This window comes from Bos indicus x Bos taurus, chromosome 5, assembly GCF_003369695.1.
Source record: "Bos indicus x Bos taurus breed Angus x Brahman F1 hybrid chromosome 5, Bos_hybrid_MaternalHap_v2.0, whole genome shotgun sequence".
In the NCBI taxonomy this organism is placed as follows: Eukaryota; Metazoa; Chordata; class Mammalia; order Artiodactyla; family Bovidae; genus Bos; species Bos indicus x Bos taurus.
The window spans coordinates 111,154,813-111,168,835 of NC_040080.1; the positions used below are offsets into that span (position 1 = coordinate 111,154,813).

At 41.9% G+C, this 14,023-nt stretch overlaps 1 protein-coding gene across 3 annotated transcripts in view; it reads right to left on the bottom strand.

Annotated features, from left to right (window-relative positions):
- Nucleotides 1–1,592: 1,592 nt before the first annotated feature.
- The window catches only part of SYT1 (synaptotagmin 1), a 606,041-nt gene continuing 593,610 nt past the window's right edge, over nucleotides 1,593–14,023 (bottom strand). For all 3 annotated transcript variants that reach the window (XM_027543295.1, XM_027543294.1, XM_027543296.1), the window contains 2 exons: nucleotides 10,233–10,366; nucleotides 1,593–4,667 (listed from right to left, as the gene is read on the bottom strand). In XM_027543295.1, coding sequence (XP_027399096.1) covers nucleotides 4,461–4,667; nucleotides 10,233–10,366 — 341 coding nt within the window. In that variant the 3' untranslated portion in view covers nucleotides 1,593–4,460. The remainder of the gene's footprint in view (nucleotides 4,668–10,232; nucleotides 10,367–14,023) is intronic.

Here is a 14,023-nt window from a genome sequence, read left to right on the forward strand (position 1 = left end):
TGAGGTTCTGCAGGTGGGGGGCCCTGGTTGAGGTGGCAGGGAGGAGAGGGGCGGAGGGAATCCTCTTCCTATTTCCATCTTCTTTTGGCTTTCTCTAGCACGAATGAGCCAATACAGGACCCGATCTTCTGGCAGCTCTAGGCTCCAATGCAGAGCCTCTTTGTGGGTCACAACCCCAGCACTTGAGACCCTGTAGTGTTTCCATAGTAATTCCCACAGGGCCTGGCCCCTCCTCTACAGTTATGGGCTATGTTAACATCTCCATTTCGTGTTTCCAGCCTTAGGGGTGGTATGATGGGCTCAATTGTGCCCACCCCCAATTTCTGTATTGAAGTCCGAGTGCCCCAATACCTCAGAATGTGTCTGAAGAGAGGGTGCTTGAAGAAGTAATTAAGTATAAGTGGGGTCATCAGGGTGGACCCTAATTCAACATGACCCATGTCCTTATAAGAAGTTAGGACACAGACACACGTAGCAGGAAGTCCATTGAAGACACAGGGACAGGATGCCACCTACAAGCCAAGGAGAGAGATCTCGGAAGAAGCACCTTGGTCTCAGCCATCTACCTCCAAAACTGTGAGAAAGGAAACCTGTGTTGGTTAAGTCACCAGGTCACGGAATGTGAGCTGCCCCTGGGAGGATGCGTGACCTCAGGTAAGGCAGGCTTCCTGGTGGAGGGCACCGGGACTCGGCTGTGAGCTGTCAGCAGACAGTGCTTCTAGCAGATTCTACAGGCTGAAGGGGAGTGGCGATGGCCCACCAGGGAGTCCACTAGGATGGGGCTGGTGAGAGTTCTCAGGGACTCCGTGCATGTCACAGCGTCTTGAGACAAATAAACATATTTATTTGTCTGCCTTGTGTCTTGGTTGAGACATGAGGGATCTGTGTTGCCTGATGTGAGGCTCTGGCTCTCTAGTTGTGCCTGCAGGCTTGGTTACCCTGAGGCATGTGGTACCTTCAACCTGAGTCGCCTGCATTGCAAGGCAGATTCTTAACTGTTGGCCAACCAGGGAAGTCCCTTGGGATAGCATATTTGCATGTCTGCCTGAGACTGGGACCAAGTGAACCTTATGACATCATTTGTTGTCTCTGCATCACCCAGGAGAAACACAGTACACAGCAGGCACCTGATAAATATTGAATTTAGTGAAGGAGAGAGATTTACTTGTTTTACCTGGTAATCGCAATGAGCAGGGAATTTAATGTGTCCTGCTCTCCTTTGGGTTTTAAAATATCTTCTTTTTATTTTATCCCATTCTGGAGAGGCTTATGGGACTTGGGCTCTAGAGTATAAAAGAAGGACACATTTTGGGCAAAGCAGGGAGCGAGAAAGTGTACCTGGTGAACTGATGATAAATAGGAGCAGAGAAACACGTGTTGAGAATGACACTGCCCAGGAACACTGGGCAGGAACGGCCGAATGCTCTCTGGGCAGTTTTCCCTCTCCAGCCATTCTGTCGTCATAGACGCAGGGGCTGGCATTCAGGGCAAGCTTTTGTTTAGCTGCCTCTGTTTCCAGCTGGCCCCAAAGTCAGTAGGCCATGGACTCCCTACCAGGGTCAGGTAAGAAAAAGAGTTGAAAGGCAGCAACATCAACAGGAAATAAAACATTTTTATTGAATATCTGTGTAATATGTTAAGTCATTTTTAACAACAGTCAGAAAACTACTGTGGAATTCACTACACGAAATGAAACAAAATTTAAACCACCTCATCAAAAATGAAGGTAAAATACAGCTAAAGTAGTTGGCTCGCAGGCCACGAGCCATATGGCAGAAGAAAACACCCCAACATTTCTACAAGATACAGGGAAAATCCACACAGAGAAGCACTCAAGCAGGCAGTAAATATACACGAAGGCAACTAGGCTCGTTCTAGAGCATCAGATTCTAATACTTGACACAGCTCTGTCAGAAGGGTGCATGTGGCTTACTGGAGGATGAATCTCAGTCTTGCAGCAGGTTCGGTCACTGACTTGTGACAGATGTAGTACCAGCTGATTCTATGGTGACAGTGTCCCATGTCTGGCAGTGTTGCAAGAGAACGCATTAGTCGTGCTTTAATGCAAGAAATGATGTGTACTTGGCAACTCGAACCTGCTTGTTTCAAAATGTGTGTTTCGGTGCGAACAACTTAAAGCTGAATACAGTGAACTCAAATGTCAATTTCTGATATTCAAGGAACTTAAAAAAGTCAACTCCCTCGCTTTAGTAGGGGCTTATCTTTTAAATCGGAAGGAGTTTCATTTGAATCTTTTTTTTAAAGCAGATGTTTAATCTCACATCAGGACTTGTGCATTTTCTACTGTCTACTTTCTGAAAAAAGTGTGGAGCATCCACAGAAGGGAGAGGTCTTATTCTCCCTTCGTCCTTCAGGTTTATCCCAGTCCAGGACTCTGCTACAACTGGGCTGAAAGGCCAAAGGGCTGGCCTCTGCTTTGATAAGGAAAGAACTAGACAGGAATTCTAGTTCTCTCAGGAAACAGCCAGCCCTACGATTGAAGCTTTCCATTAGCCTTTTTTGAATTCTCTTTGAGGTTTTAAGAACCATGGCAAAATCCAAAAGCCTGAACGTGAGGCTAATGCTTAGCTTCCTTCCATTTTGTTTTGGTATTTTTGAAGACGGACTTTCCCTTCAGAGCATTCCTTCTCTGGCCTGGGAGTGAGAAGGAACCACAGAGGTTGGTGGGAGCAAAGGCTAGGTGCAGTGGAGATCAGAGGCTGCCCTTCGGCTAAGTGGTGGTCTGCTGCAGTGGGGATAAATATGATATATTGCACAGTGCTTGACAAAATGCTGTGTGGTCCACCTCTTGCTTTCTATCGTTCTTGTCCTATGCATAGCTTTTCGGTGCTGAGTTGGTCCTTTGTAATGAGAACTGTTTGTGCTACACACACCTTGGGCAGTGCAGTAGGAGGGAATGGCAGTATTGTTACAATATCACTAAGGAATAGATTGAGTGCTATCCACTGAGGAAACTACGTTACATGTCTAAGCACACACGGCAGTCACAGTGTTACACAGAGCAGTCCTTTAAGACTCTTATGGAATGACTAGTAGCTTCATAATAGTGCCATTTACTACATAATAACATTGAAAACATGTAAAAACTCCTCCTAAATCAAGCATCTAGTATACATAAGAGGTTGCTTCAGTTTACTAGAACTTGTTCTTGGTTGTGTTTCACCTTTTTTTTTTAATTTTAAAGGACAAATTAAAACTTATTTACGTAAAAAGAGCATATAAAAAGATCACTAGCTAACTGTCTGTTTTGGCTTTAATGGAGGTGCATTCAAAACTATGGCTAGTTATTTCCTTCCTCTTTTGATGGGATTACAATACTGTCTGTTTACCACCAAGTAATTTTGTGTCCTAAGCACAGATTGCTGTGTTAAAAATACTCTGCATTCCTTCTAATCCGGTATAATAAAATATTTTGTTATGAAGTCGATGTGCAAACCTTTGGAATCATTGTAGGTGTGACAGCTGGAACGGAATTCACAGGGTGCACGTTGTGTATGAAGGTGAGACGGAGAGCTACTTTTCTTCTTGAATAGTCAGGCAACATTTTGAAATGCCGACTTCTCTCCTCTGCTTCTTCCCACCCCTCCCATCCCTAGACAAATGCGGGTGTGTACACACACACACACACACAAACACACGCACACACGGAATACCATCAAGTCGTTACTCTATGTGCAGTAACATGGAATCATCAACCACTGGTCAGTTGCTTCTGCGAATGTCAGAGTGAAGCTCTGACTTAAGCTCTGTAGATATGCACAGACGGATACTATTCTGTTTGTGGCTGTGCTTCCTGGAGGTCAGGCTGGATGCTGCTCAGATCATGCTAGTTTGCCTGTGAAGAAATTCTACAAAATTGGATTCACCCACCAAATCTGTGGTGCAAGCGTATCTTGGTGCTCATAGGATTCAATAGAAGCTCAGGTTTAAGTTGTCCTTTAAGATGTCAGCTTCACTGTACTAGTGCCTTACAAGTTGAGATTGCTGGAATGCAGATGATACTCTATTTACCCTATAATATATTATCAGCTCTCCTATATCTCAGTCAATTTACATAGTTTAAAATAGAACATCTTATTAAAAACATCTAGATATACACAGATTAGGAAACGCTTACAACATACAAATACACAAACTAGAAATAAATCTTTAGCATACTGATATGTACAACGGTGTGATACAATAAAGAATTTCCGTCATGCTCTATCTACACATCATATTGCTTAAAAGAAGAGTAGATTTGGAGGGCAGTGGTATGATGAAGGGCTTTGGGGCTCTCTACATTTAAATTTGTGCAAATTAAAACAGGATTTGAAGTACCACTGAATTGTGTTAGGAATGCATGGCTGGAAAAACGAAAGGACCCATATTACTGAGGTATTTACAGATACTGGCTAAAGAGCACTATGTGGGCAAACACAGAAAGGCTTCTTCTCCCCTTACTTCTTGACTGCCAGCATGGCGTCAACCTCCTCCTCTACCTGCAGGGTGTGCCACTGGGCGATGGGGCGCCGGGGGTTAGCCAGCATGTCTGACCAGTGTCGCAGCTCCGCCCCGGTGCTGTTGTAGCCCACGAACACTTTGCCGATGGCATCGTTCTTGCCAATCTTGTCATAGTCCAAAACAGTTACCACCACTTGCACTTTCTGAGAGAGGACACAAAATAAACATTAATCATCCAGCTCTAGAGGTACAGTCCTACCACCAAGCTTCTTTGAGATCCAAGCAATTGGGAGATAAGAAGAACCAATCTGAAAGTACCAGGACAAGGCTGAAAATGACTTGGAACATGCACAAGTCCAGTCTTTCTTGTCATTATTACATCATCAGCATCTTCAAAATACTTAATAAATGTTTCTTTTGGCACAGTTCTAAGACTTTCATGTGAACTGCTCAGTTACATTAGATCCTGTTAACTGCTGTCATGCAGATAAGATGCTAAAGCTCAGAGGAGTTAAATCACCTGCCTGAAGTCATATAAGAAATGAGTGTTCATTTCTTATATGTTTCCGGAGTTCATCTTGTAAAATACCATGCCATGCCGCCCATGTCAACTTGTGTTCACTGTTAAATCCATTTGTTTCCATTGTTTTATCAACAAAATTTCTGACATTAATACTCAGATCATTTTTTTGGGGGGGGGTTACAGTTTTCAAAGCAACCATATACTGCAGTCCTATTTCAGGTGGGAAGAGCCAGCATAGTTTAATTTAAAACCACTGTAGAATTTCAGCTAATCGATGATTATTGTGAGTATAAAGTGTGACAATAGAGGGAAAGTCTTCAATAAGTAGTAATTAACTATATTTTTTCTCATTCATAAATTCTCTCAGTAAAAACGAAGTAACTGTGTATCCAGCATTGACATCAGATGGAAATAACCCTTTAAGCTGACAAGATTTACTCCAGTGATTCCATTAGGTTGTGAGGGTTTATTTTATTTTTTCCAAGCTTTAAACTTATTATTTTGCACTGGGGTATAGCCTATTAACAATGCTGTGATAGTTTCAGGTGAGTAGCAAAGGGACTCAGCCATACATACAAATGTATCCATTCTCCTCTAAACCCCCCTCCCATCCAGGTTGGCACATAACACTGAGCAGAGTTCCATGTGCTATACAGTAGGTCCTTGTTGGTTATCCATTTTGAATATGGCTGTGTGTTCATGACCTTCCCAAAGTCCCTGATTATCCCTTCCCCCTGGAAACCCTAAGTTTGTTTTCTAAGTCTGTTTCTTTCTGTTTGGCAAGTTCGTTTGTATCATTTCTTTTTAGATTCCACATAGAAGGGATGTCATATGATATTTCTCCTTTTGTGTGTGACTTACTTTATTCAGCATGACACTCTAGGTCCCTCCCGTTATTACAAATGGCATTATTTCCTTTTTTTTAAATGGCATTATTTCCTTGTTTTTAATGGCTGAGAAATATTGTGATGGCGTATTTAATGCCTTACTTTTTTAACTGGTCAAAGAAAATCTAGGCCAATTTGACATGAAAGAAACGCTTTCTAAAAGTACATTTTAGTTCTTTCTAAGTAACTGATTTGCTTAGTCAAAATAGGCAATGGTTCCAACCTAGAAACCAAGGGAAAATCGGGCCTCAAGACTCGTTGAAGAAGGACTCTCGAGGTCTTTCTCGGGTTGCGGCAGGAAACCCTGGGTTCCCTCGACTTGTGCCGGTGACCTCACGGAGCTTCTCAGGGTGCCTCTGAGAAGTCAGGGATACCGTTGGGTAGGGAGGGGCCTCTCGGGACTCCACTGGGTTTGGTGCAATGGAAGAGGGCCTCATCTCGAGTTGAGGCAGGAAAAGGACAAATTTAGAGTTAAGTGAAATTTATAACTTTTGGTGGCCAGAGTCAAAAGAAGCAGAAAATGTAACGATGGAAGCCAGGGCCAAATGAAGATCCTGCCCAGCTGTGGCCCTTTACTGCTCTATTGTCTGAGGATTGCACTCTGTACGAACATCCTGAGAGAGGCACCCACACAAAGCTTCAGATCAGAGAAAAATGATCACTTCTGAAAGTGGAATTGAGAATGTAGAATGCACCACACGGGCAGTAAAGGAAGCAAATTTCCATTTTGTGCAGCCGTGGATTGATTCCATTACCAAGAGAAAGACCTATTTACTGGATGGCATTTGGGACCAAGAACAGCATCATGGTGGCTCTGAGCACTTCTCCCAAGTGATTTATCTGGATGCCAGCTGGGGGCAGAGACACTAGGGGCATCATGGACAAAGGGAACAAGGGTTTTGGAGGTTGGAGTGAATAGTTGGAGTGAGTTTTGGTTTCACCTAGAAACGTATTGTGGAGAAGGAAATGGCAACCCACTCCAGTGTTCTTGCCTGGAGAATCCCAGGGACGGGGGAGCCTGGTGGGCTTCCGTCTATGGGGTCGCACAGAGTCGGACACGACTGAAGCGACTTAGCAGCAGCAGCAGCAGCAGCAGGAACGTATTGATTAGTAGCAACCAGGACAAAATATCCTTATAAGGGACTTTCCAGCTGTGTATGTAGCATATACATTTTTGGGGAGTAGAGGGATGGTTTGCTACATTTTCATGTCATTTGGGGAATCAGTATATTTTGCTTCTTTCATGTTTCATGTAGATAGAGGCAGAAAGACAGTCTTATAACCTCAGGATAAATGAAACCTAAGTCCCTATCACAGCATGTTAAATGCTCAATTATTTTCTCTTGGGAAGTGCAAAGCTTAGGTAAGCAGCCTCTTGGGGGAAAAATGAGAAAAAAGAGCAAATTGACTCAAAGAACGGAGAAGACAGGATACAGTCAAAGGCGTGCTCATTATTTTCATGCCTCATGGACTCTGTATCAGGCTCTCTCTGTCCTGACAAAATGTTATCTTCTCTGAAAGGCTGCCCCAGAAACCCAGCACACATCTTGTTTCTAATGTGCTTCATTTTTCAATACGTTTGCATTTGCTGAAATTTATAGCTGAAAAGGGACATGTATTTTTTCTTTTAATGTATAGAATTATAGCTCAAAGGAATAGATTTACAATCGGATTTTTTATTGCAATGTCCTGCCTTAAATAGTTTTGTGGAATTAAAGCACAAAATGCCAGGAGGTGTTAATTTCCATAGGACTAATGTCTCAGAACTAAAAAAAAAAAAAAAAAGAGTTCATCAAATAAATACTGCAAAATAAATTGTCAGAGAAATTTTGGATGTCTTAATTTGCCAGTGGGTCCAAAGCAGTGAGCTCACTGGTTCAGACTAGTAAACAAGTGACTGGGGACAGGGAATCTTCTGCAATGTCATTTACTTGTAGAACAGCTATGGAAAGTAAGTAAGTGTGTACAATCGGCTGCTTCTGCTGCTAAGTTGCTTCAGTCGTGTCCGACTCTGTGCGACCCCATAGATGGCAGCCCACCAGGCTTCCCCGTCCCTGGGATTCTCTAGGCAAGAACACTGGAGTGGGTTGCCACAATCTGCTGACATGCGGAAATATATATAAGAAAGGTTATATGAAAACTGTGAACTGATGTGAGGATGGTGGGATTATTGGCAGTTAAAAAACTGGCCTATATTATACAGTAGCTTCTAGCCACAGGCACTTGCTTAGTCGCTTCAGTCGTTTCCGACTCTCTGCGACCCTACGGACCATGGCCTGCCAGGCTCCTCCGTCTATGGGATTCTCCAGGCAAGAATACTGGAAGGGTTGCCGTTTCCTCCCCGACAGGTAGCTGATTAAATTTAAATAAATTAAAATTGAAGTCCCCTGTTACAGTAGTGGCTAAGGTGCTCATGGCCCACCTATGGCTGGTGGCTACCGGACTGGACAACACCGATATTCCCATCCTTACAGAGTTCTGTTGGAGCATTAGATCCATTTTCTAATAAAATGCTAATTTGAAGAGAAGGGAATATTAGTATTGTGAATAATAATGGTGGGAACCATATCCTGAGTGTTCAAATGTGCTTAACACTGTTCCAGATGCTTCTACATGCTTCTCGCTTCGCCTGGGTTCTGTTATTATTCCTGTTTTACACACGAGCCTCAGTTTCCTTTTCTTATTTAACTATTTCTTTATTGGCTGTGCTGAGTCCTCGCTGCCGCGTGCCGGCTTTCCCTAGTTCTGGCAAGCGGGGGCTGCTCGCTAGTTGTGGTGCGAGGGCGTCTCATTGCAGTGGCTGCTCTTGTCCCGGGGAACGGACTCAAGCGTGCGGCTTCAGTAGCGGCAGCTCATGGGCTTAGTTGCCCTGTGGCATGTAGAATCGTCCTGCACCAGGGATCGACCCTGTGTCCCCTGCATTGGCAGTTGGATTCTTAGCCCTTGGACCACCAGGCAAGCCCCCAGTTTCCTTATACGTATATAAAACTGGGGTAATAATGGTGCTTCTTTCACAGCATAAGGATTAAATGAGCTTATGCAGGTAAAGTGCATAAGTATGTACCTTGGGCCTATGTACAAAATAAGTATACAATAAATGTGGCTATTATATTAACTTTCTTCATGGAATAAAAGAGTGATTCATTCTTAAAGTACTGTATTTTAAGAATGGATTAAAAGTAAAAATATGCAACTGAAGACTATTTGCTGACTTTTGTGATTCTGAACCTGTAGAAAGTTCCATGCTGTAGTTTTTAATTGCCCACCCTTCATCTTTCCTTCAAGTCACAAGCAAATTTCCATAGGACTGAAAAGATAGACCCACATCAAATATTTTATAAAGTTTAAAAATAATGTTGCTTTAACCAATTTGACTCTCTGCCACCCATTAAAAGTTAGTAAAAATAGCCTATAATTAGTGGATGTGAACTTTGGATCCAATAGCCTAACTATGGACTATGAGATAAGAAAACCCAAGCATATTTAAGAATTGCTAAGTAATAAGTGAAAGTGAAAGTTGCTCAGTTGTGTCCGACTCTATGTGACCCCATGGACTATGCAGTCCATGGAAGTCTCTAAACCAGGATACTGGAGTGGGTAGCCTTTGCCTTCTCCAGGGGATCTTCCCAACCCAGGGATCGAACCCAGGTCTGCCGCATTGCAGGCAGGTTCTTTACCAGCTGAGCCACAAGGGAAGCCCTAAGTAGTAAGATTACATGCTATCTCTGTGGCTACATGTAGATCCTATTTTGAACCTATTAACTGCAAGGTCTTTTAATAGAATACTTCCAATCATAATAAATATTATCTAGCAAATTAAGGTTCCTTCTTTACAAAAATAACCATCCATTCCAACTCAGAAACAGGAATCTGAATTTAAACAATTGAAAATACAACTTGACCTAATTTTTCTACTGGTAAAAGATTAATTATGCTGCATATCTAGCATCAACCAAGATATTTCTTTTCTCACTTTTTATTTTTATTTTTTGCTACAAAGAGGTGATAATGAGAAATACTGTGGCTTGAGAGTCAAAAGTTAAAGCTCATTTTTTCTTGACCTTTTAACGGTTGTGGATGTACTTTTTGAATTAGCAGAGTTGTTCTGTTGGTGTTCTTTTTCCTACTTTATTTCTGCTCACCAGAATGCTGCTGCTTTTGCTGATGAAGCAGCGTATCCTATGCTGTGTATTTCATCATTTCCCTCTTCATGTAGCTTGAGCATCTAATGTGCGTGGAGTAAGGATGGCAGTTCAAGTAGAGACATGTGCACTGAGAGTTTACAAGGTCTGTGTGTTTAATTTATGCGGTCTGAAGAAACGAAATCGAAGGGGAAGACAAAATATGTTTAACATTACCTGGATTTGCTCAAAGGGTACTTCAAAGCTGAATGACTCATTGTAGTAGGGGTTAAGTGTATTCTTTTTAATTGTTGTCTTTTTCTTCTTCAGCCTCTTGCCATTCTGCATCAGATGAATCTTCACATAAGGATCTGAAAAATAGAAACAAAAACTTTAGGAGATCAGAGACACATATTTTAGATTATAATTGAGTTTATAAAAAGTAAGTGTTTCATATAGGAAAGTAATTGTGTAGCATATGTTTAGTATTTTTAAAAATTTCAAGTGTTTCTTGTTGAAAGATTTTAAGTAACCTATGGGCCATGTATTTTTGGTCATGATATCTCAATGTTTGTAGTTGGATTTAGGAGATGAGAGCAGTGGTGTGCTGGCAAACCTCCTTTTTGGGGAAAAAAAAAGTCTTGATGTAGCATTTGCTAATGTTCATGGTATAAATATTCTCAGCATGGCCAATTTCAAGCTAACTGTTTAACAACTGGCTTAGTAAATTCCTGAAAATTTAGCAGTTGGCTCTTGTAAGCTGGCAAGAAACCGGCTGCAGTATACCACTGCATGGAATAAAATTCTTGACAGAGAGGACAAAGGAGCCGTTTTGTTCTTTCACTTACTCATTTGCTCAAACAATAATAGGCCCTAGGGATATAGATGTAAACAAACCAGACTATCCCTGTTTTCAGGATAGAACTTCAGACTTGTGGGAGAAATAGACAATGAACTTGAAGAGAAATACATGTGAAAGTATAACTTGAGAAGAGTGCTCTGGAAGAAAAGAGCAGATTGATGTATGATAGAGACTCCCGGGGTGGTATGGTGAGGATGAGGGAGGAATGGAATCATATAGTTAGATCACTTAGGTAAGACCTTTCTGCAGAGGGAACACTGACAGTGAGATGTGAATACTGAAGGGCGAGAAGAGGCTGTGTGTCTGAGTGTGCGTGTGTGTGTGAGAGAGAGATACCCAGGATCTGTGCCAGAACATTTCTAGGTAGAAAAGAGCTTCAAGGGTTCAAGGAAAAGCGAATAAGCTGGTAGCACCCCCAAAAGTAATGAGAAAAGGAGCAGGGGAAAGATTCCCTTGGCAGTTTCCCAAGTCTCATTGCTAGGTAAGACAATGGATGGATAAGATGGTTCGCATTACTAACAGATGAATGACCCCCCTACAGGTTATCAAGAACCAATGCCCAAGTTTGATAATAAAATCTACTGTTTCCTGAAACATTTTTCCGTCTGATAGGCAATGCATGTTCATTATAGAAAAATATCAGGGGGCAATGATAAACAAAAAGAGGAAGAAATCATCCATGATTTTACTCCCCTGCCATGCCTTCCAAAATTTCTTTCCTTTCTTTCAGAACATGGAGAGCTGTAAAAAAACTTCACAGATATTCTACTCTAATGCCCATGTACTTTTAGAATGTACAGCTGCAGACCAAAGAAGGTGGTTTTTATACCCCTCTTCCAATCCTCCAGCAGAACATAACTTCTGAAGGACAGAAAATTTGTCTGCCGTACTCACTAATTGAATTTACTAAACAGTGTCCAGAAGTATTCAATTTTTGTTGAATAAATAAGTGGAACTTATTTAGGGCCTAATAATCTGGGCCTCCTTACCTTTACTTCTCTGTCTTCCCATTGCCCCAAAGCCCAGATTACTTAAATACGTGTAGTCTGCATTCTTTGTTTTTAATGTTACATCCAGTCAAGGGGCTTGCAATTAAGATTTTAATCAAAATGAAGAATATCTTTAAAAGCAGATCAAGAAATGAGAAACCATGTGTGTCAACTAAATAGTTGGTCAGTTAAAAAAAGTCCGCTGTGAATACTTGCCAATGAAGAGGAAAATGAGAAAAGCCTGCTGCTCTCAGGCAACGCTGATTTTTGGTACAGAGACCTGGCTTGCCTACCAAGCTGCCCCTCTCCTCCATCGCAGCCCCTTACACTGTATAAAGATGGTCAAGCCTCCAGTTGCACCTTGGCACTGAGAAAATACCGTGGTACTAAACACTCCCAAATCAGCGTTGATGGCTCCTATGTTCACGTGTGGAAACTCCATCAACCTAAGGCACAGGCTTTTGCAAGACAAGCATGGTGACTGTACGTTTATTCCTTTCACACAGTAAATGACCAGCAAATTCCTTGTGCATCTGCCTTTTGAGCAAGCAAATTAAAAACCAAGATCCTTTCAGATTTCAACATGATCTCTGATGTGACCAACGCCTGCAGGAGAACAAGGTGACTCAGAAAAACTGATTAGTTAGGTTCTCACTGACTGAGGGGGCCAGGTGTGAGCTAACAACTGAGTAACAGGAAAGAGTCAGTCATCTGAAGTCAGTCATCTGAACCAGCCAGAAGGAACCGTACGTGCAGAGCCCCATGCCGCTCGCCTTTCCTCCTGTTTGTGAATCAAGAAGGCAAGGGGGAGGGAGGGGGGTGGTGAGGTCAGGGATGTAACACTGTCAAAAGCAGAATCTGCCATTCCCACCCCAATTCAGAGGTATTCTATAACTTAATGACCCCTCCAGAGGGCTGGAACAGGAGCAGGTTTGGGGCAGTATGAATGGGCAGAGGGAGGCTTTGCCTTTGCAGATTCCTCCTGATACAGGCACCAAAACCACTTACTTTATAGCCAAAATTCCCAGCTTAATCATAACCAAGACTGGCAGGAACTCAAAGGTCTTTTTCTCTTTTTTTCTTCCCAGATTTATTGAGATATAGTTGACACATAACATTATGTAAGTTTAAGGTGTACAATGTGACGACTTGACGTACATATGAGAAGTGATTACCACAATAAGGTTAGTTAACACAACTGTCAGTTCACATAATTACAACTTTTTTTGGTGGTAAGAACATTTAAGCTCTACTATCTTATTAGCAACTTTCAAGTATAGAACACAACACTGTCAGCATGCTGTCCATTGGATCCCCAGAACTGACTCATCTTGTAACTAGAAGTTTGTACCCCTTGATCAACAACTCCTCACTTCCCTGGCTCCTCAGGCCCTGGCAATCACTATTCTACTTTCTGCTTCTAGGAGTCTTTCTTTTTAAAAAATAGACTCCACATCCACATAAAAGGGAGGTAATACAGCATTTGTCTTTCTCTATCTGACCTATTTCTCTTAGCATAATGCCCTTGAAGTCCATCCGTGTTGTCGTCTTTTCTCTGTGTGGCTGAATAATATTCTGTCATATCTATCACACTTTCATTATCCATGTATCAGTTGACAAACATATAGGTTGCCTACATGTCTTGGCAACTGTGAGTAATGCTGCAGAGGACATGGGACTGCAGACATCTTTTTGAGATAGTGATTTCCTTTACTTCAGATGCATACCCAGGAGTGGAATTGCTGCATCATATGGTATCTCTGTTTTTAATTTATCTCGAGGAAACTCCATACTGTTTTCCATAGTGGCTGCACCAACTTATGTTCCCACCAGCAGTGCATGAGGGTCCCCTTTTCTTCACATCTTGAGCGCTTGTACTTCTTGTCTTGCTGATGATAGCTATTCTAGTAGGTGTGGCTTTGATTTTTATTGCCCTGATTATTAGTGATGATTAGCACTGGATCTAATCATCACTAATCATCCATTTTTTCCTGGATCTGTTGGTAATTTGTGTATCTTCTCTGAAAAAATATCATTCTAACCTCTGCCTGTTTTTAATTGGATTAAAAAAAATTCTACTTTTATTTGTTGCTGTTGAGATGTATGAGTTTCTTATATATTTTGGATGTTAGCCCCTTATCTGACATATGGTTTGCAAATCTTTTATCCCACTCCAC